General features: G+C 38.4%; 2 protein-coding genes across 2 annotated transcripts; one reads left to right on the forward strand and one right to left on the reverse strand.

The window, feature by feature from the left end:
* The first annotated feature begins 696 nt into the window (after positions 1–696).
* Positions 697–7,931, forward strand: LOC103045361 (uncharacterized). Its single transcript, XM_049472648.1, has 6 exons — positions 697–852; positions 2,008–3,747; positions 4,001–4,129; positions 5,023–5,147; positions 5,245–5,435; positions 5,519–7,931. The coding sequence occupies exons 2-6, from the start codon at positions 2,111–2,113 to the stop codon at positions 7,775–7,777; spliced, it is 4,341 nt and encodes a 1,446-aa protein (XP_049328605.1). The 5' UTR covers positions 697–852; positions 2,008–2,110; the 3' UTR covers positions 7,778–7,931.
* On the reverse strand, positions 7,871–22,193 carry lpcat4 (lysophosphatidylcholine acyltransferase 4). The gene is made up of 13 exons (XM_007230265.4): positions 21,634–22,193; positions 19,563–19,926; positions 17,999–18,111; positions 17,804–17,864; positions 17,032–17,090; positions 16,031–16,065; positions 15,850–15,904; positions 15,681–15,763; positions 15,226–15,351; positions 13,959–14,112; positions 13,411–13,503; positions 10,416–10,551; positions 7,871–8,640 (listed from the first exon to the last, which is right to left on the reverse strand). The coding sequence occupies exons 1-13, from the start codon at positions 21,706–21,708 to the stop codon at positions 8,453–8,455; spliced, it is 1,542 nt and encodes a 513-aa protein (XP_007230327.2). The 5' UTR covers positions 21,709–22,193; the 3' UTR covers positions 7,871–8,452.
* Positions 22,194–23,883: the final 1,690 nt, after the last annotated feature.

The raw sequence follows: 23,883 nt of genomic DNA on the forward strand, positions 1-23,883 counted from the left end.
ATTATTATTATTATTGTCATTTATTTATTTATTTAAGGAGCTGTTTAACCTCAGCTGTACTTTTTATTATGTTTATTTAGTTGTGCACTTAAAATATAGCTGCACCAATTATTAATAATTATTATTGTTTAATTCGGACAAATTACTTGCTATAATAGATATCAGAGCATAAATATTAAATTGTTTACCTTAAAGGCATTTTTCCCCTTACTTTACTTTTACTGTTTTGAATTTTTTAGTAGTTTTGAAACCAGTACTTTTATACTTTTACTTGAGCAAAATGCTTCAGTAGTTAGTTGAGTAGTTAATAGTATATTATTTTTAGTAATATATCTATAATATTATATAATATGATATGATATTATCCTTATTATTATAGGATATGTTATGCACAATTTAGCCGTGCAATCTAGCTTTAAATATAGCTGCAGTTTGTGTTTCTTTAATGAGCGGAAAAACAAATGAAACTGTCCTTAACTATATTCAAAATGAATAAATTATATTGTTTTTACTTTATTATTATAATATATTTTTTACAGTATATATTTTTAAATAGTTAAGTCTTGCCAGTTTAATTCTAGCAAATTGTTGTTATTATTACTATTATTAAAATGAACATGGATAATCCTTATTCCAAGGAGATTTCCTGTGTTTATTATTATTATTATTATTATTATTATTATTATTATTATTATTATTATTATTATAGTAAATTAAATGTGGTTTATATTGGCTGAATAGAATGCTGTTTATTTTTAAATATAAAAACAAGCTGCACTGATAACTGATGAAGTGAGCGAACCGATCTTCAGTGATAGCTGGAGGCTCTGTTGACTTGCACTGCAGTGAAAGGTGAGTACAGTACAGTATATTCAGTGTTGTGCATGAACGAGTTCAAAAGAGCGCAGAGAGAGAGAGAGAGAGAGAGAGAGAGAGACCAACGACAGAGTGCGGGCGAGAGAGAGGGAGAGAGAGAGAGAGAGAAAGAAAGAGAGACCGAAGACGAGAGCGCGGAGCGCGAGGGCGAGAGAGAGAGAGAGAGAGAGACCGACGACGAGAGCGCGGAGCGCGAGGGCGAGAGAGAAAGAGAGATACAGAAAGAGATAGAGATAGAGAGAGAGAGAGAGAGAGAGAGAGAGAGAGAGAGAGAGAGAGAGCAATGACGGGAGTGAGAGAAAGCGCTGCAATAAAAAAAAATGGCTAGTGGAAGTGATGACTGGAGACAGACACCGATTCTCCTTATGAACATTTTCATCACCTGGTAAGAAACCCACAATTGCAGTGTCATGAGCAAATGTCTACAATAAGCAGTTTCAAAGAACTTAGAATATCTCAGAAAAAAAGTAAAATGAACTGAACTTTGAACTAGTTCAGAATTAAAATTGTGAACTTTGAACGTGAACTGTTCACTTTGAGCATGTATGAACTGAACTAGTTCAGAAAAGCTGTGAACTGGCACAACACTGAGTATAGTACAGCTGTATCAGGCCTAATAATAATAATACCTCCTCTACAGCTCACTGTTTATTACAGCAGTTTAGGAAACTGTACTATTGGCCTTCCATACAGAAAAGAAATACAGTCAGCTCCATAAATATTTGGTCAGGGAAACATTTTTCATGATTTGGGCTCTATGTGACACCACACTGGATTTAAAATGAAGCAAATGAGAAGAAGTTAAGTGTAGACTTTCATATTTAATTCAAGGGGTTGAACAAAAATATGTGATGAAGCGTTTGGTATTAAACCATATACAAAGATGAATGACCATGGCAGACAGTGTGGACTAGCATTAGGCTCTCAGGAATTCTGACCTCACTAACGTTATATCTGCTCTTGCTACTGAATGCAATCAAATCCTCACAACAAAGCTTAAAAATTTAATAGAAAGCTTTTTTGGACATTAGAGGCAGTCACTACGATGAAAGCATGATAAATACTTTTAAATACATTTAATTTCAGAAGAACAGTCGCAATACTAACCTCATTTTTTGTACTTTCTCTTAGTTTTCTCATGCAGATGTACCTTCACCTGTAGACCTCACTTGTGGATCAAGCCACCAGTTCCCCTCCTTCTCAAGAGCAAGGAGGAGAAAGGACAGAGAAAGCCATGACAACCCCAATCACTGAGGGCACTGGAAAAAACGCAGAAGATTGTGGAGTTGTTCAAGACCTGGCATCCCTTTTCCTGTCCACTGAGCCAGAAGATGGTGAAGGGACCCCAGGATGTTCTACACCATTTGAAACATCTGTTCTTTCAACTGAAGCTGAACTGGGACTTGAATCTGCAAGTTCACCTTGTCTTTTTTTAGAAGACTTCCTTGTAGATGAGGACATCTTTATGAGTCCAGAATGTGTCGCCCTTCCTGAAGATCATCCAAGACCTTTCATGGAACCACCAGTAAATCCTGCAGTATATGTACCTGATCCTGAGCCCATTTTGAGTTCAAAACTTACTAAGAACCAAACTGAGCTTGTTCCAACTCAAATGGAAGAGCAAGAAACTAAGCTTGCAATCTTGGAACTGCTTCGTCTGATGGCAGAAGATCCTGTTCAGTCTCATCTGGAGTCTGAACCACTTGATTGGTTGCAGAAAAACCATCAAGAGCCTGGTACTGAAGAACTTCATTCCTCCCATAACTCTCCGCCTTCCTCTATCGAAGCCATGGACTATGGTGCTGTTCCAGACCTGGCATCCCTTTTGTTGTCCACTGACGAGCTCATAACAATGAACACACTGCAGCCAGATGATGGCAAAGGGACCTTAGGAGATCCTACACCATTTGAAACATCAGTGCTTTCAACTGAAGCTAAACTGGAACTTGGATCTGCAAGTGCACCTTGTAATTTTTTAGATTACATCTTTATGAGCCCAGAATGTGTCGCCCTTCCCGAAGATCATCCAAAACCTTTCATGGAGCCACCAGTAAATCCTGCAGTGTATGTACCTGATCCTGAGCCCATTTTTGGTTCAAAACATACTAAGAACCAAACTGAGCTTGTTCCAACTCAAATGGAAGAGCAAGAAACTAAGCTTGCAATCTTGGAACTGCTTTGTCAGAAAAACAATCAAGGGCATGGTAGTGAAAAACTTCATTCTTCCCATAATTTTCCACCTTCCTCTTTCGAAGCCATGGAGAATGCATTCATATGGCCTCCTCCAGAGGCAAGATTCATATCTCAGTCTCCTCCAGAACCACAACCTTTTCAAGACGTCCCTGGACCATCACTGCCTCTAAACCTGCCTTCCACCTCCAACTATGTCTCAACTGAACCATGTGGTAATGCCTATCAATTACCCAGACTCCAGCATGTCCATCCTTCTTATCTTCCAGTAGTCCCATGTCTCACGGTTAACGGGATGCAATCAAATCATCAATTACCACCTGACTTCTTCCAGCCAAGCCTTCAGTTGCCCAATGGAATCTGGCTCCCACATAGTTCATATATGAAGATCAACCAGTCAAACTTCACAGTTGGCCCTCAAGTGCCTCAGATGTATAGCACTACATCATCAGTATCAGCTGCTCCTTCATTCAGTGAGGTCCCGCTCCTTCCTTGCCAAGACTTCCAATGTAACACCAGCCATGAACATGAACAGCCCCTTGTGGTACAATCGTGTTGCGAGGGGTATAATCCTTCAAAGGAACTGTATAAAAACTACAGGCGCTGGCAGATGTTCTGCAAGGTAGCATCTTTTGTCTACACCAGCAGTCCAGATGTGGAGGCCTTGGCTTGCTTCTTCATGTGAGTATTAAGCTGAAATGCATCACCATCAGCAGCACAATTTGCCATGCTCTCTCTGGGACTCTTCGAGTGCTTTGTCTTCCTAGGGTCAAGTGATAAATGGAATGTTAGTGAGTTGGTGGGTTAATTGGCTCTGCTTAATTGGGTAAAATGAAATAAATACATACAATAGCATATTGCTAAGCTAAAACTCTACCAAACTACTTTAAAATCACATCATATCTGTGAAACATCTTTCTTTGTATTTATTTAGACAAGTAATAAACTCCATCACTCTTCAATGCCCCGGTGTCCCTCGTTTTGAAGCAGTGAAGATCGCTGTGTCACAGTGGGAGAAGCTGTCCGACTTTGAACGAATGGAGTACTACCACGAGGCTCAGAGGTCAGTATGATTGTTACCAGCATCTAATAAACACCAGATTGCATTTCAGAACACTACTATACATGTCAGCAATTGTTGTCTTAGTGTGGGAATTGTAAAGTTGCAGGGTGATTTCAGAATCGGCTTGAACCTTGCAATTCCCTGGCCTTACAGACCCTGCATCCATTACAATGGACATCATGTATTTTCATTTTTATAAAATATTTTATAGCACATTACACTATTTAAGGGCTGTTGTCCTGTAGTCAGAATAGACCATGAACCAGCCAATTAAGTGTATAAACCAATAAAACAGTAGAGCTTGGTCTCATCCACTGCAAAAACAGTAGTACTAGTAGTAACCATTGAGACTAGGGAACAGCTAATTTCTACTAATTTAGTGTGATTTAGAACACTTCTTAATATTTTTTTTTTACTGTTTAGAGATGGTTTATAAAATGGGAAACGATGATGCATCGATGAAACTGGGAAAAGTTTGCACACCTATGAAGTCGGAATGACTATGAAGATTGCATGACATGGAACATCGGCACAGTTATCTGGAGTCTGGGAATCTTATGTATCTTATGAGGCTGGGAAACAATGGCGGTTTTATATGATAAGGGAATGATGGCACACCTAAAAGACCAGAAAATGCTTGTGCAATTATAAGGCTGGGGCAGTGTTTTGTAATGAACTAATTAGTGGAATCGAGTCCTTCAGAAGCAGGAAAAGGTCTAAATATGCAGGGCAGGTGAGTACCAGGGCCAGAATTGAGAAACACTGGGCTTGGGAATGAAGGAGCATTCATCAGGCCAGGGAAAATTGGCTTTAGATTATGAGATTTGTGATTGCATGTTTTGGGGATAAGGGAAAGCAGAAAAATGCCTACAGACATGCATGTGTTCCACCAGGTTCATGGACTATGAACTGAAGGAAATGGTAAGCTTATGGACAATAGAAGCAGCAAGCAGTCAAGACACTGAGCAACAACAGCAAACTCCAACTGTGAGAGACGAACCACCAGCCATGGGCCAAGGTCTGCATTTAGCCTTGTATCTCCTTATATTAAGAGTGGAATATCTATTTAATTAAGCTTAAAAAAAGCATTTTTTTTCTTCTTTCTGTCTTTGAAGCTGCTGATCAGAAGAAAGGCTCTAACTCAGCACCACCTGACGTAGTTAAAGCGGCACCAGACGAGTACAGCGAGGTCATGGAAGCTCCAGAGACAAATGACAAAGAAGAGTCTGATGACAATCAAGACAAGAAATTCATGCAGTATGATGACAAGGAGCAAGATGGGTTTTGCAGTCACGTTGTCAGTGAGGTAATGAGTTTCTCGAGTTGTTGGCATGTACTTATATATTTTTTGAAAATGCATTAAACATTTCTGATCGAATCTTATTGTAGGACGACTCAGAAGTAGCACCAGAAGTATGCCACTTACATCCTCAATCCCCAGATGAATCCATTTATGCTACAGCACCAGAACCAAAACAACACCCTGAACCACAGCCTCAAACTCTCCAATCTGGCTACTACATAGACAATAGTATACTTCCACCACCTACGACCTTCAGTGAAAAACCTGCTTTGCTAAATCAATCGAGTGATCCTGGAATGCCCTTACCTGACAAAGATGTCCCGGTTCCTGCCTCAAGCACTGGGTTACAGCTTTTACCTTTTCAAAATGTGAACACCCAGGTTAAATTTGAAATGTTTCCTCCACTGCCTGAACCTTTATCTTACTTCCAGATGAGTTCTATCAATCACAGTAGCATGGGACATCCTGATTGTGTCCCAGAAAACTGCTCTTTACCAACATTAGCTCAAAAGCACATCCATAGTGCAGTTGAATCTTGCCTGTCTGACCAGAATGTGCCTTCTTCTTCACATACAAGTGCACCTATTATTGGTTCAGTAAGTGAAGACATCAAGCAAGCTTCCAGTCCCAAAACCTTGTGGAAGCAGTTCCAAAGCACTGGAATTGACTTCAATAGTTTCCAGAATGATCTGGAGTCTCCTGAGAACACTGAAAATATAACCTCTGGGGCCTCTGTAGAAATGTCTTCTAAGGATGTGATCAAAGAGGACAATGCCGACAAAGGTATGACAGGACAGCAGTCACAGAATAAGAGCATGGCCGATTTAAAAAACGACAGGGATGGGACTGACATGGAAACATTTCATGTGACAGATAACAATGATGACCTTCCCAAGATGGTCATGAACCCAGTAGAGCAGGCATGTCCAGCTGCACAGCTGCCGATTAAAGACAATCTTAATGAGCCCATTGACCATCATACAGAATATCATCATCCAGAAGTGACTCGGCTCCTGACAACATCCTCTTCCTCAAGCCCGAACTTCCTCACTTCATCTACACTTTCAACAATCCCTAGATCAGAAAGCAAACCAAACCAAGAACCAAAAGAAATCAACAACAAGGCTGTTCATAGCTTTGTTATGGACACCAGAAAGACAAGGAGATCAGGTTCTTTGCAATCTGAAGAGACAGCAGGAAAACATGTTGATGTGAAAATGAAGACAAAGGCACCAAAACAAGCTGTAAACCCAATGTTAGCAAATGAGGGACACAGAAAACATCACCTGGTAAAAGCAAAGGAGATGACAACCGGTAAAGCAGCAAGAAGGGGCAAGCTTAATTGGGTGACACTTGTAGATGAAAGAAGATGGACAAGAAGCTTTGACAAAAAGGACAAGGATGTTCAGGCTCATAACAAGAAGGGAAACACAAATTATTTGGTTTATAATAGAAAGACCAGTCTTGTAGATATGCCAAGGGTCATCAAGCATGGGGCTGATGAGGAAAAAGTGCCTGAAATTCAAGTTATAGACCAATCAGAGAGAATAGACCAATTTGAGCGAAGTGTAGTGCAAGATCAAGTAAGCAATGGAAGTACAGATCAGAGGAGGATAACTAGAAAATGTTGCACGGCATCCCAACAGCTTCTGTTGGGAAATGGAGGAAAAGGAAAGCAGAATTTGGACAAAAGCATTGGAAAAAACAAGACAAGCTTGACTGAAGTACAAGAGAAAGCTGCCAAAAGGTCTCAAACCAGACAGCATAGTCAACACATGGTCATGACGAGGAAAGGGACAAGGACGAAACAAGAGGAAACAGCAAGAAAACGACCAGCAACGTCCACCACAGGCCTGCAGTGGCAGGAGCAGAGGGATCTTGGACAAGATCAGCAGAGTAGATGTGAGTACCAAGGGTTACAGTGCCAAGGTCTAAACAGATCGTCAACAAGGAGCAAGAAGCCATTAAAATCATCGCTTTTAGCTCTAGTTCTCACTCAAACTAGACGAAAAGAGGAGGAGAGAACAAACGATAAGCGAGAAGAAATAGAAGGATCCTTGACAAGGGCAAAGAGGGCAAACAGTGACAAAAGCTTGGAGAGTCTTCCAACAAAGAAGCAAAAAATGACCAGTAACAAGAAGCCAGGATTTCAATTTGACGTTGCAAATTTGAAAGCTAGCAGCACACCATCAAGCTCAGAAAGGCCGAGATGGAAAACAAGGGGATCTCCAGCCACCCCAAGAGAAATGAGAGCAGAAGAGAGAGAGCAGAGGAGGTTACTCGAGTTTGTTCTTCACAAAAACACTATAAAACACATGGTAAAAAGCTGTGGAGCTAAAGAGTAAAAGCTCAAGCCAGTCAGAAGGGACTACGACAAAGGTGGAGCGACAGACTAGCAACACTGCAAAAGAGAAAGAGGGCAAAGTTGACAACGCAGAAACCATCCTGATTTCATTTTTATTTACAAACTTCATATATTAAAATGTCCCTTGAACAGCATTCTTTGGTACGAAATCCTTTGGTTCACAAGCAGATATTTAAAAAAGAACATACAAAAAGACAGTCCTTCAGTAAACATAAAACTAATACAAAATTTGTACAAGTACAAATATCAAGGCACTTTAAACCAACATCCATCTCAACAAACTCACAGACTTACAGATAGTGTACAAATAATGGCTTTGGTTCATCATGGAGAAACAATAAAACAAAAAGACAAAAAGTCAAAAAGATAACCAGCAGGAGTCCAATCACACAGACCAGTAAACGTTTCCTCTGATACAGTGAACATTTAAACACACACACACACACACACACACACACACAAACCATTCACACCTAAAAAAATAATAGCAAATACAGTCTTGGATAAAACAGGTGGGTGCATAGAGACTGATTTCAGATCAGATCTACATTTAGTGTTTGAACTTTTCCGCATCTTTTTTTTCTTCATCTTCCTTTTTATTGCAATACAGTTCTTCCCCAATGACACTTTCTTAAATTAAATAACCCCACGGTCCTCATTCACTCTTCTTACTGACAACTCCATTTCCGTTATGGAAGCCGTTGTTGTTGTGACCGGCTTTTCCGTTGGGAATGCCGTTGTGATTTCCGTCGGCTTTGACCTTCTCCGCTCCTTCAGACTGGAAGTGATCCTGGAGGAGCTTCCGGTAGGTTGGATGTGTCGTCAGCAGGTCGTATAACGCAGCTGTAATCAGATGCAAAAAAAAAAAAAAACGAAATCAAATGGTTAGATAATATTCATCAACTCAGCATATATTTTTGGGCAACAACTTGCAACAAAAACTAATCTGGATCATCTTTATATTTACAGTCAAATAGGACACCCCTTGTCAAAACGTGCCATGGGTTGAGGTCTGGGGACTGAGATGAGGAGCCATGAGAGGAGCTTGATTTTGTGCCTTGTGAAGCATTTTTGAGTAGATTTGGTCACATGTTTAGGGTCATTATCTTGCTGGAAGACCCAGTGACGACCCATCTTCAGTTCTCAAGCTGAGGCCACCAGATTCTGATTCAAAATGTCTTGATATTTCAAAGAGTTCATGATTTAATGTATCCTTACAAGGTTCCCAGGACCTTTGGAGGAGAAACAGGGCTACAGCATAACTGATCCTCCACCATACTTAAGGGTGAGCATGAGGTGTTTTTCTGCGTACTCATCCTTAGTGTTACACCAGACCCACTTACAGTATTTGTTGCCAGAAAGCTCTATCTTGGTCTCATCTGACCAAAGCAAACAGTATCAGTTAAAATCCAAGTACCGCTAAGTAACCTCTAACCGCTTACGCTGATGATTATAGCTCAGAAAAGGCTTTTCCAAACAGCTTGTTGGCATGTAGATAAGATGAGGAGAAAAGATTGCAGTGTTCTGATCTTTTTCTTTCTTTTGTGCGAGAAACACGATATATCAGAGCTCTAATAAGTATACAGTATTGTGCAAATGTTTTAGGCACCTGTGGGAATTTCAGTAAATAATAAGCGTCTTATTTGGGCAGTAAGTGTTTATTAGCTCAGTAAAACACATACAGCATTACAATAAATACAAACAGCAATTTTACAGCCCTGTTTTCCTTAAAACATCTCCTAATCTCTCCTCCTCATCTGAGTTTAACAGTTTGGTTTGGTAAATTGGTAAATGTGGTAAATCAGGTGAGCGGCTGACGGAACTGAACATAATATGCACAAGCTGGCTGAGGAGCATCCTTTTCATGTATGCATGTTTATTTGCATCTGTTCAAATCATATTTGGTGCTTTTTTAACACTCATATTGTTGAGATAAAAATTAGTGGGCAGCACGTTCGCCTCGCAGCACTGGGGTCTTGGGTTCAAGTCCCTATCTGGGTGGAGTTTCCATGATCTCCCTGTGTCTGTGTGGGTTTCTTCCGGGGACTCCGGTTTCCTCCCACACTCCAAAAACATGGAGATCAGGTAAATTGGATACTCTAAATTGATCTGGTGTGTATGTGTAAAGTGTGTGGTATGTGTTTAAGGTTGTGTGTGTAAATATGTGTGACTGTGCCCAGTTATGGCACTCAGTCCTGATAAATGCTGTAGTGCCCGATGCAGTCCCCCAGGTGGACGGTGGTTTCCGGTTGAGAGTACGCTGTGCGCTATTGGCTGCCGCTTCTCACCGGTGTGTGGATGAGTGTTGATGTGCAATGTGCTTGTGTGTAAAATGTGTAAATTGTAAAGCGTCCTTGGGGTTCTAGAAACCCGTGCTATACAAGTTGAACTTCATTCTTTCATTCATTCATTCTTTATAGTGCAATTTGCTTTGGTGCCTAAAACTTTTGCACAGTACTTTATCTTTCTCAGTTTAATCGATTCAAGTTTTTTTGTTTCAAAAGAGAAACGCAGTTTGTATCAGTTTGTGCTCTTTTTTTCTCTTGCGTGAACAGTAACAGAAGTATCAGTACTGTTTATGAGGGATGAAAGCTGGTGGTCTGAACTGGGTTACTGACCTTCTGTGGGCTGTCGTCTACTGCTCAGCTCCGTGTACATCTCTCCAATACTGTACTGCGGAACTCCCACCAGCGCCGCCATCAGGCCTGACAGATCCTCCGCGCTCAGGAGGTCATCACCATCCCGGTCATACAGCTGGAAAACACACACGCATACAGCCCAATTTCAGCATTAATACTCTTAAATCAGATACCAGACTCTGTAGAAAGAACAGTGCATCTGTAAAAGGCTGAGGAATGCATTGTAATTATCAATATGTTTGAAATGATTTCATATGATATTAAAATTGCCCATATTTGTATTATTGTACCTGAAAATAAAAAAATCTATACTCTAACATTATACTACATTAATCATATTAAATATTATCATATGATTAAGATATACTATAATATATCTTAATAATTCATATTATAAAGTTAAGTAATAATGCTCTATGTAGAACAGAAAAATATCACTATATTGTATAAATTCCATTTTGCATAGAGCATAGAGAATTCAACCAATCTATAAAAAAGATTTTAACAGCAGCTTACATTAAGGGAGGACTCTCACTTAACAATACAATAAATGAGAACTAAATAAATAAATTAGCTAATGCATAGAACACAGAACACAACATAAAAATAAGATACTAACCAACTCCCATAAATATCAAAACAAAGAGTCGATATTGAATGTAAGCGTCACAAAAATAGTAAAAAAAAATAATAATAAAATAAAATTAAAGAGCAACATAGAAAACTAAAAAAAAAAAAAAAAAAAAAGTGAAATATCAATAAAGAAATGAATAAATAAAATATGGAATTAACATAGTGTGATTTATTCAATCTAAAACACATAATTTGTAAAGAATCTATAAATAATTAAAGAATATGTATCTTCATCTGTTTATCTTTTAAGGGCATGACAGTATAAAATATATATTTTTCACTGAACTGTATTCATATGAATAATGTAAAGTCTATTAAGCTACACTGACCGTTGAAAAGCATAACATATTGACCACCCACTTGTTTCTACACCTATTATACAGTACAATTTGTAGTTTTATAATTACATACTTTATCATTATCCTCATTATTATCTGGGTGGTGGATCATTATTATTCTCGGCACTGAAGTGACTAGCACTGATTAGCATGGTGGTGGTGTATGAGGTGTAAGTGTGTGTTGCTCTGGTACAGTGAGTAGATCAGATACAGCAGCAGTGCTGCTGGAGTTCTTAAACAACACACGCTAACGTATACGAAAGGATTTAGATCAATTTAGTTGGTTAAAATGTATAGAAGGCTGTGGATGTGGGTGTGGTAAGATGATATTCTTTATAAAATAACTTTATTATGGCTGATTTAAGTTATAATCTTAAGGTAGTAACATGAAAATAGAGTATTACATAAATGTGACCCTAATAAATGTGGGCTTAATTGTTCCACCTTATACCTTAAGTAGCTTTGTAAAACAGCCTGGGTCAGCTTAAAGCACACTGTTGTTTAACAGCGCATCATCACTAAATGAGAATATTAACAGCAGTTGTAAACAGGAGCGGTAAAAGTCATGTGATAGTGTGTCACCAATAGTCTGAGGCAGAGGCGAGTTGTGAAGGCTGTGTACTTTGACCACGCCTGCTCTGCTCACTGCGTTTGTGCTCGATGTAATTGAGGCACCTTTTTATTGATATCGGAAGGTGTTATTATCTACAGATTGATGTCAGTCTGCATAAACACAGCTGCTCTGGTCACTGACCTACTGACGCACAGGGTTCACTACAGGTCAGAACACACTGATTATCCTAAAGAAAAAGATTACACACTCTCACATGCATGTTTCTTTTACTGTACGTGAGGACTAGCATTGACCTGAGCCTAATCCCAACAATATTAACCCTGATCCTAATCTAAAACCCTAAACAGAACCCATCCTTCTCCAACTTTGACCTTAAATCAAATCATCTGAACTCTAAAAACAGCCATTTTTAGTCCTAATCTTAACTCAAATATTAACAAATCTAAACACTAATCTTAATAAGAACCCTAGTCTTAACAGTCCTAAACCTAACCATACTAAATCCCAACCATAGTAATCTTAACCCTAACCAAACAAATCATATTCTGAACTATCCTAACCCCCAAAAAACTCAAGCATATAAACCCTTAATCTGAACAACCCCAAACACAACCAAAGAAAACCTAATCTGATCCATCCTAACCCTAAACCAAAATATACAAACCCTAATCTGAGCCATTCTGACCCAAAAACCCAACCACATGAACCCTAATCTGAGCCATTTTGACCCTAAACACAACCATCTGAACCCTAATCTGAACCGCCCTAACTCTAAACACAACCATACAAATCCTAAATCTGAGCCATTCTGACCCTAAACCCAACCACAAGAACCCTAAAATGAGCCATTTTGACCCTAAACCCAACCGCATGAACCCTAAAATGAGCCATTTTGACCCTAAACCCAACCGCATGAACCCTAAAATGAGCCATTTTGACCCTAAACACAACCATAAGAAACCTTATCTGATCCATCCTAACCCTAAACACAATCATACGCATCATAATCTGAGCCATTCTGACCCTAAACACAACCATCTGAACCCTAATCTGCACCACCATAACCATAAACCCAACCATCTGAACCCTAATCTGAGCCATTCTGATCCTAAACCCAACCATCTGAACCCTAATCTGCACCACCTTACCCATAAACCCAACCATCTGAACCCTAATCTGCACCACCTTAACCATAAACCCAACCATCTGAACCCTAATCTGAGCCATTCTGACCCTAAACCCAACCATACGCATCCTAATCTGACCCATAACCTTAAACCCAACTACACAAACCCTAATCTGAACAATCTGTGTGTGATCTGTGTCGCTGTGAAGTGTAGATACATTTCAGCATCTCAGGCTGAGTCATAAACTATAACTGGCAGTGTGAGGATATGTGAAACAGTAATACAAATACACACAAACCCACCGTGAATGCAGTATGAATTAGAACCTCTGGACTACTGAAACAAGCAGCAGCACACACACTCAAACACAGCTGCCTCAGGTCCAGTGTGTCATTCTGAAACACAAACACACACAATTATCTAAGCATGCAGAGTTTTCATTCCAAACAAGCTGGAGCTCCTGATTCACAGCTGTTATCACACACTCAGTTCACACACACACATGCAGTGCAGACAGACACTCTGGAACACTTTACACATCTCTCTACACAGAATCTGTGTGTGCGCAAAATTAGAGGGAAAAAAATATATACATATAAATAAACAAATAAATGAATAAAAAATATTATTTTTAAAAGTATACAGTCTCATATGCTGAGAGTATTTTCTCCACATGATTTTTATTTTTATGCTCTTCTCACATACTTTGAAATTCAATTCAAGAGAAAATTATAAAAGGCTTAAAACTAAAAATATTATTTGAAAGAGAGAATTATAAAATAGACTTAAAACTAAAAATATGATTTGTTTTTTATATTATTAGTATAGCAGACACACACACACACACTACCTTTGAATATAAGGAACAGATCTTTGCAGCGGTCTTTTTGGCGGTCAGTCCCAGCAGGCTGGTCAGCTGTTCTACATTTACCACAGTGTCCTGTTTTGAGTGACAGTAATCAACCATAGAGTTCACCACCGTCTCCACCTGATCAGTACTGAAACTGAGCAGAGAAAAAGAGGAGTACAATCACTACAATCAGTACTGCACTAAACACAGTCATTAAATCAATATCATAAAAAGGTTTGTCAGATTTTGACAATCTCATCATTAATATTGTCCATCCTAATAACTGCCTTCATCTCCAGTGTGGAACCCTACTATCTCATCAGTGGGGCTTGGCGATACAATTGGGTCTTTGATTCAGAACACATTTCTATACTGTAAGCAAGGTGATATAATGCTGTATAAAATAAAATCTGAACAAATATCCGATCAGAACAGCAATATCCAATGATATAGTACAACACTGCCGTTTAGCGAGCGTGTTTAAACAATAAAAGAATCACTTCTGACACCAATCTTTACACGTACACTAATAATTAAAAATCAACATAGTATTGCTTGTGATACTTCAAGATTTTCTTACACCTGTCATCATTAAACTAATCCACCAGTTAGTCACAGTTATTATATGACTCAAAGTACACTGCTTAAGTAAATGTATTATTAGAACAGCACTACTGAGGTAAATTTTGGCTAAAATTGCATGGCCAAGAAAGCTAGCTAGCTAACTAGCTAACTGTGTGACTAGAAAATCACTGATTAAATAAATTCGATATTTTCTTACCCCCCTACTCATCACAAGCTTTGTTATGATTAAACTAATCTACCAGGTAGACACAGAGAGACAAAGAAAACAAGATATTAAACTGAGCTGTATTATCCAAAATATCATTAATACAAACATAAACATTACTGTCCGTGCCAGAGATGTACCTTTTTTAGTTTTAAGTTTAAAATCATGAAGCAACAGGATTAAATTTAGTTTAATCTAATTAGACTATAAAATGAATACCAGAATTAAAACGATGGTTTAAACCAAACCCTGAATATTTGAATACTATTTTAAAATTATAAAAACTATTTTAATCATATTAAAATAATTCATTAAATTAAGTAATTAAAATCATTGGAGCTGGATTGAGTAAGCAAACCTTAAAATCAACGCTTTTATTTAAAATAATCCACTGATAGGTCCTCCTCACCATTTGAATGAGATACCAAGAAGTAAGAAAACCATAAACAAATATAGTATACAACATCTGAATCTTACCCGTGACGCCGCAGGAGTTTCAGGGTCTCTTTAGCTGGAGACTCCAGAGGAAGTGAGAGACCACCCAGTTTAGTGGCAGGAAAAAGACCCTCCATTACGTAATTTGTAGCTGGAACATTTAACGCTCTGAAATAAACACAGTGTAGAAAAAAAAAATAATCCTCTAATAATGTACATTATATACATCACACGTGGGATTTACAGTGGTTTCTATGTGGCCATATGGCTTAAATATCAATGTATTATTCTTGGATGGGGTGTCAGCTGGTTTATTTAAAATGTTACATGTTTGATAAATATTTAAAAATTGTAGTTTTGTAGCTAAATGGCTTTTTAGGGTATTTAAATGTACTTTAAAGTAGTAAACGATGCAAACCACGTCTGTTTTATATAAAATCAAATAAAAAATAGAAACCAAAACAGTAAGTGAGTAAGTGAGTAAAGTGCTAACTCACTTGGCCATAAGTTTCTGGACGTTATCTGCGTACAGCTCAGGGTTCTCTCTCTCCTCCTGAGACGGCGTGTAGACCGGCAGGAACTGCAGGGAAACAGAGACGCAGTTAAAATCTCTATATTAATCACTTCACTCAAAACCAGCTCAGCTGATCACTCACACACACCCACCTCCACAGTAACGTTAGTGTAGAGCTGAGAGGTCGTGTACCAGAGACACTCAAGCCTGCAACACAAAATAATCCATATACATTACTGCCATGACTAAATTATTATATTTACTTTACTTATATTAATGCATTTATTATTTATCAGACATAAAGATACTGCATATAAACATATTTAATCTTACCATGATGTTCCTTTCCAAGTCCAGCGGACAGAGTCCTGAAAGAGAAATTAAACAGTAATTATAAAGAGGTAATTTAGTTAAATAATTACCAGGAACTGGAGCATTCTGGTATTTTACAGCACATGTGTATCAATCAATCAATCAATCAAACAATCAACCTTTATTTTCCCTCAGGAATACATTGAGTCACCCTACTTTACAATGCTGCCGAGCATATACAGTAGAAAAGGAATTGAAAATACTTCATAAGAAATTAGAAATAATAAAGAACACAAATAGTAAAAAAAACAAACAAATTAAACCAATATTTAATATAGATAAATAAAATATATATATGTAAAAAGAAAAAAAGCATATTAAAAAGACCATAGAAAAGAATAAATACAATAAAATAAAATAGACCAGAATGTTATTTAAGTCTGTGGTGTGATTTAAAGCGGGCTGTTCATGTTCAGAAACCATCAAACCTGACTGAACTGGAGATGATTTGTAAAGAAAAATGATCCAAAATACCTTCAACCAGATACCAGACTCAAATTAAAAGCTATAGGAAGAAGGGTTTAGAAGCTGTTATTTCTGCAAAAGCAGGATTTACTATTTAATATTGATGTTTTTTTTTCTGTTTGGGTGCCCAATTTTACACACCTGCCTAGTTTAGTCTAAATAATTACTACACACTTTCTGTAAATCATATAAACTTCATTTTACTTCTAAGATATGATCTGCCACATGATATATTTAACTGAAATTGCTGATCTGAACAACCAATGATTTATAAAGGAAAAATCAAGAAAATTATCAGGAGTGCCCAAACTTTTTCATACCACTGTATACTCTCTTAACTGGAGTATTCTGAAATTGCCCGAGTTTGCAGTATGTTCATATTAATATGTGAATACATACATTTCTGTACCCATGCTGGACAGTGAGAGTATGAAAGTTGAAGGGTATTAGAGCTCTAATTATATCTACAGGCAGCAGAGTAGGATTTCCTCACTCACCAGTTTATTAGGATAGTGAAGCAACACTGGCTGCACTGGGACACCTGCCAAGAAAGCACCTGAGAGACAGAGAGACAGAGAGAGAGATTATCATTCATATAAAATAGATGCATATAATAAATAATAAATACATGCATCTAAGTCAGTGTTTGGTAGAAGAAGTGGGGTAGTTCCTGATACACAATGCAGTTTAACTTTATTAATTATACAGATCTGGACAAAAATAAGAGAGCACTTACAAATTATGAGTTTCTTTAATCTTACCAAATTGAAAACCTCTGGAATATAAATCAAGCTGAACTGCTTGAATTTTTGCACTAGGAGTGCCATAAAGTTATCCAAAAGCAGCGTGTAAGACTGGCGGAGGAGAACGTGCCAAGATGCATGAAAACTGTGATTAAAAACCAGTGTTATTCCACCAAATATTGATTTCTGAACTCTTAAAACTTTATGAATATAAACTTGTTTTCTTTCCATTATTCGAGGTCTGAAAGCTCTGCATATTTTTGTTATTTTAGCCATTTATCATTTTCTGCAAATAAAGGCTCTAAATATGTTTGGAATTTGAGATAAATGTTGTCTGTAGTTTATATAATAAAACAACAAATGTTAATTTTACTCAAACATAAACCTATAAATAGCAAAATCAGAGAAACTGATTCAGAAACTGAAGTGCTGTCTTACTTGTTTTCAGAGCTGTATATTAATAATTATTAATCTATATGTAAAAATGGCATTTTTTGCTGAGTGCCTCTGAATCAATATCACCTACCAGGCTTGAACTTGATGAGGGCTCGGCCGTTAGTAGTGGTTCCTTCAGGGAACATCAGCATCTGCAGGGCAGAGGGAGAGGGACAGGGATTCACATTCAGATAACAGGTTTATGCTCTTTGATCTTCAGTGTGATACTACAAAGAGTCTTCAATTAAGCAAAGTTCCTCAGGTGACCTCTGACCCAGACTCCTACCTGAGGCCAGTAGCCGTTAGAGGTGAGCCTCTCTTTGATCTGGGACACACACTTCCTCCTGGACTCCGGATCCTTTCTGCTCACCAGCACTGCCTGGTTAAACTCCAACAGGGCTGAGTAACACAGAAGAAGAAGAAGAAGAGAAGAACGTGAGAAGGGGACGACCAGGGGGACTTTCAGTTTAAACACACTGAAAACAGGGGCTGTGTCCCAAACCGCACACTACCACCCTAAACAGCATCCTGAAATAGTGATTACCTTGTAATTCTCTTTTTTAACTGTTTCTTTAGTTGTGGGGACAAATTAATTAAGTCATGGCAACTTATATGGCCAGGACTTAATTATCTCCTTTCCAGGCCCTTATAAGTCATGGCCACACATTAGGATCTTGTTCCAACTTCTTAGGTCATGTCCACAATCTTATTATTATTATTTTTTTTTTACATGACATCACCTTAGTGGCTCCATAGTTGTTCATTTTTCACCCTAACGTGAATTTGACAGTTGTTCTTTATATCATATCAGAATTTCATGATAACAGAACCATGACTTGGGATTAAAATATTTTACACTGACTTCCATTAAACATTAAGAAGGTTTGTTTTACTTTTTCTATGAGGTTGAGTTTTTTCTGGAGAAGGGATTAAGGGATTAATTTAAGTTACATCTCATCCTTAATCCATAGGATTTAATATGCTGTCAGCTCATCCTTAACAGCTATAACAGCTTCAACTACTCTGGGAAGGTTTTCCACCAGGTTTAGGAGTCTGTTTATGGAAATTTATGACCATTCTTCCAGAAGCTAATGTTTGATGTCAGACACTCTGCTGTTGGACAAGAAGGTCTGGCGTAGTTTTTGAGGCATAGTTTGGTAGAGAAGCTGTCAACACAAGCTCTCGACATAAACACAGGTTTTACAAACACACCATGACAATTTAATGCCAACACAGGTAATACTGCATTCTCTGCGCTTTATTCACAAAACAGCCCAGCCTACTCGCAGCCTGTGAGCTTTATTCCAGTTACATGCCATGAAGACCAGCAGTCTGAGAAATCTCCTGTAGAACTAGTTCACTTGTTGAAATGTAAACTGCTTAGTGACTGCTTCTTCTGAAATCAAGAAAATTAAAAAGTTTACAGAAAGACTTTCTCCTACATTTCAATAGAAAACATTGCTGTGAGGATTTCATTGCATCCCAGAAGTATTGCATGGAGATACATCATTCCAGAGAACACAGTTCCACTGCTCCAGAGCTCAATGCTGGGGCCTTTATACCCCTCTCTCTAACCAAAGTCTGGCAATACGCATGGTGCAAGTAGAATCATGTTTATTTATATGGACCAGACATGTTTGTGTGTGCATTTGCACATCTGTGTCAGCACAGAATGGGCGCATCTTAAAGTAGCTGAATGCTGCATTCATTAGAAATCATGCCCACAAACATTTGGACATTCAGTGTACATACAGTATAGTGTGTATGACATGACAAAACACAGTGGGACCCTCAGACACTGACGTATGGCTGTGGCATCACTGCTAATATGAACACAGAGTTCCTCTCACCTCCAATTACTGGCAGCTTGGAGTTCTCAGAGCGAGACACCACTGTAGGCAGTCCCGACATGCACAGCACCAGCATGTCCAGGAAACCGCTGTGGGGCGCGACAGCCAGCACCGGCGCCTCCTGCTTGCTCGCCTGACGACCCTTCACCTTGATCCACACGAAGCCTGTGAAGAAGAAAACCCCTCGACTCAGGAACAGGGCGATGGGATGCAGGAACCACTGGCGCCATCCCTCCACTGGCCGCGCCCGATCCGCCTCCGACAGCCCGGCCAATCGCAGCCGAGCTATAGGCCACACAACGAGGAAGAAGAGGACGGCGAGGGTGATGCGAATGGGGAAGAGAACACAGCCCAGAATGATGCTCTGAAAAGAGGAGGAGAAATATGTTATATGATGATGGATCATTCAGGAAAACACTGGTTAGATTCTATAGGTGCCCTATATAGACGCATACAACTGTCCCTATATAGATGTCCATGTGTCTCTCTCTATAGACGCCTACGTGTCTCTCGATATTAGTTGCTTTTGTGTCTCCCTATAAAGATGCCTGTGTATTATAGATGCCTACATGCATCCCTACATAAGTGTGTCCCCCAATATAGACATCTAGATGTCTCCATATAGACATCTACATGTCATACTATATAGATGCCTGCATGTAACATACTGACACCTCCGTGACTCCCTATATAGACGCCTACCTATACCTATATAAACGCCTACTTGTCTCCTTATATACAGATGTCTAGATGTCTCCATATAGACACCTACATGTCTCCCTATTATACACCTGTGTGTAATATACAGACTACTACGTGTTCCTATATAAACGCCTGTGTTTATCTACACACGCCTACATGTCTCCCTATATAGATGCCTGTGTGTCACATATATAGACACCATATATAGACACAGGTCTACATGTCTCTTCATATATTGAAGCCTAAACATCTCTGTGCAGAATGTGCTACATGTGTCTCCCTCTACAGATGCCTACCTGCGTCTCCCAGAGAAACAGCAACGTGTCCCTATATACACCTGGACGTCAGCTTATAGACGCCTAAACGTGTCTCCCTCAATAAAAGCTTACGTCTCTGTGGGGACCTTCACCTGATGCTAAGCCAGCACATTTGCATCATGCAGTCCGGATATTTGCATAATTCTGGTTGCCACGGCTACAGATTATGGTGTCATCTTCACTGCTTCAGGCCTAATTATAGAAGTGTACTTTACACTTTCCTTCAAGACTAAGTAATTAACGTGGTTGCCAAGGCAACCATATAACAAGCTCACCAGCTCCATCCCATTTATTTTAATTTCCTTTTTTTTTTACATAAGTCATGAAACAATTCGCTTTCATTTAAACTATACAATTTAAACATATAACTAATAACTAATAATAACAACATGATTTTGCTATGATAAAGGAGATGTTTAGTAAGGTGTTGCTTGGGCTGCTGCTATGGAACATGTATATATGGTTGCTATGGTGTTGATAAAGTGTATGAATTTGATTTTGAATTTTATTTTAAAGGTTGAGTCAATGCCACATGAGATTCAATACCATTAACTGGTAAATGAATATATATTTTTACATGTTTACATTGAAATAAAAAATAAATCAATAAAAATTATGCACTATACCGCAAAAGGAAAAGCATATCTCACTAATAATGAAAATGGTTATAAAGCAGTAGTGGTTATTGTTTTATTATTTTTCTCCGAAAATATAAAATTCATTTCGTATTGGGACAAAGGTTGTTTAACATAAAATAAGTATAAAACGTTTTTCTACATTAAACAAAATATTTTTTTTATAAAGTTCTGAACTAATTAAAATTAAATAAAACATTTTTTTAATCTATGCAATAACAAATCAACGTAAGAAAAATACACGTTAAAGTTGACGCACTTTCAATGCGCATGCGCACATCCGAACCGAGTCAAGGAGAAACAGGGAGATGTGTCCGATTACAGATCAGTGTATAAACAGATTTAAGCTGTTTTAAACACCTTTAAACTCCATAAAACTTTATAAAAACACGTTTTGAATGAAAATAAACAGCTTACCAGAGTCCTGCGCGCTGTGCTCAGCTCCACCTCGTGAATAAACGGGTGTGTTGTGTTTCTCCGGGGGATCTCCATAACAGAAACACAGCTGTTTAAATCAGTTCACTGAATAATAAAGCCTTTTACAGGTGTGTACGATCCTGCTGGACCCACACAGACGCTTTAAAAGAGGATAAATTCTGCTCCACGGCTTCAATACAGCTTAAAATCCAACTTTATGAACTTTTTTAGAACCTGAGAACACAAAGAGGTCCAGAATGAAGGTTCCGACCCAGAAACAGGTTAAAACAAAAGATAAAACCGGTACTAACACCCAGAGAACGGCTTTAAAAGTCCTTAGTAAAATGTTTCCCAGGAACGCTCGCTGTTCCTCGTCCACATGGCCTGGAGGCTGGCCTGAGCTGAGTGGAGAACTGGGCCAGGCTTTCTCAACACACACACATACACACACACACAGCAGACCTGGCCCCGCCCCCTACTTTACACACACACACACCTACACACACACCCATCCACCCACCCAGAACTCGAACCTGAAGCCCCACTCTCCCAGGTCCAGTAGAACTGGTTGGAGGAACTTCAGAAACTCCAACATCATCATCAGCAGCTCCACCCTCCTGAATGAGAGAGCAGATCTGTATTGTCTCTATCTGGTTTGGTTTCACTGAAGAGCAGAAGAGCAGTCAGCATTATTTCACAACACTGTAACAGTCAGAGTCAGAGTGAGTCCACCACACTACTTCAGGTCATATCATCTCAGACTGAGGGTAAGAAGAAGAAAAAAAAAGAAACAAACAAAAAAATATATAGTAATAAACTTAAAAGTGTCAACAATTCAAAATACACTGGGGTGCTCCTGGAAAGGTTCACCAGTGTTCCATATTTTCTCCATTTGTGAATAATAGCTCTCACTGTGGTTCTCTGAAGTCCCAAAACTTTACAAATGACTTTATAACGTTTTCCAGACTGATAGATGATCAATGATTTGATCAGGGCATAATTTGCTGCTTTTTAAGATATTTTATCTGCTTCATGTTGTCAGACAGCTTCTGTTTAAGCAAATTCTTGATTCTACAGGTCTGGCAGTAATCAGGTCTGGCTGTGGTTAGTAGAGAAAATGAACTCAGCTTTCCAAAAAGTGTGATTAATCACAGTTAAGTTATAGGGGGGTAGAGAGATTTGGATATTTTTTTTTTCCTTAATAAATTAAATAATTGTTTAAAAAGTCATTTTCATATTTACTCAGTTTCTATTTGTTTAATAAAGTCTTTTTCATAATCTAAAAAATGTAAGATCTCAGACTGAGGGTAAAAAAGAAGATGAAAGAAAGAAAGAATACATAGTAATAAAGTTAAAAAGTCTTCTGTTTAACTGCACATGCTACAAACCTTACAAAGGCATGGCTGAGAAAGAAAAGGATACAGATAATAGTCAATTTTGAGAAAAAAATGTGACGATGACCTTGTTGTGTTACACAGCGTAAGACTGGTTTGCAGGAGGAATGAGACAAACTAACACATGAAAAACTTTGTAACTTAATGTTCTTAAGGCAGCAGAGCTTTGTAGGCAGTTGGAACAAATTCCTGACAAAGAATTTTACTCATTCTGGACTCATTCTCACATCTCATTTTCTATTCTTCTATATCTCTATGTATAAATAGTATAACAAGCTCTAATATCAGACAAACTTTAATCTCAGACAAAGATAAACTGAGTAAATATAAAGAGCACAAGAGTGTTTGCCCCCTAAACCTAGTAACTTGGCTTTGCCACCCTTGGCGGCAACAACTGCAATCAAGCTTTACTGATAACTGGCAATGAGTCCAAAGAATATTTTCCCAAGGTTCTGGGGATCATCAAGATGTTTGTTGGTAAATGTGAAACGAGTGGTTGTGTTCTTTTTGGCCAGCAGTGTTTTTATTTTGGAACTCTCTCATGGAGACCATTTTCACCCAGTCTCTTTCTTATTGTTAAATCATTAACACTGATGATTAACACTCCTGGGAAGGTTTACCAGTGTTCCATGTTTCTCCATTAGTGAATAATAGTGAATCACTGTGGTTCTCTGGAGTCCCAAAGATTTAGAAATGACTTTATAACCTTTTCCAGACTGATAGATGATCAATGACTCAATGTTTTCTCATCTGTTTTTGAATTTATTTTAGATCGTGGCATAATGTGTTGCTTTTTGAGATCTTTTAGCTGCTTTTTTAAAGTGAATTCTTGATTCTACAGATCTGGCAGTAATCA

Source organism: Astyanax mexicanus, chromosome 25 (assembly GCF_023375975.1).
Source record: "Astyanax mexicanus isolate ESR-SI-001 chromosome 25, AstMex3_surface, whole genome shotgun sequence".
NCBI classification, from domain to species: Eukaryota; Metazoa; Chordata; class Actinopteri; order Characiformes; family Acestrorhamphidae; genus Astyanax; species Astyanax mexicanus.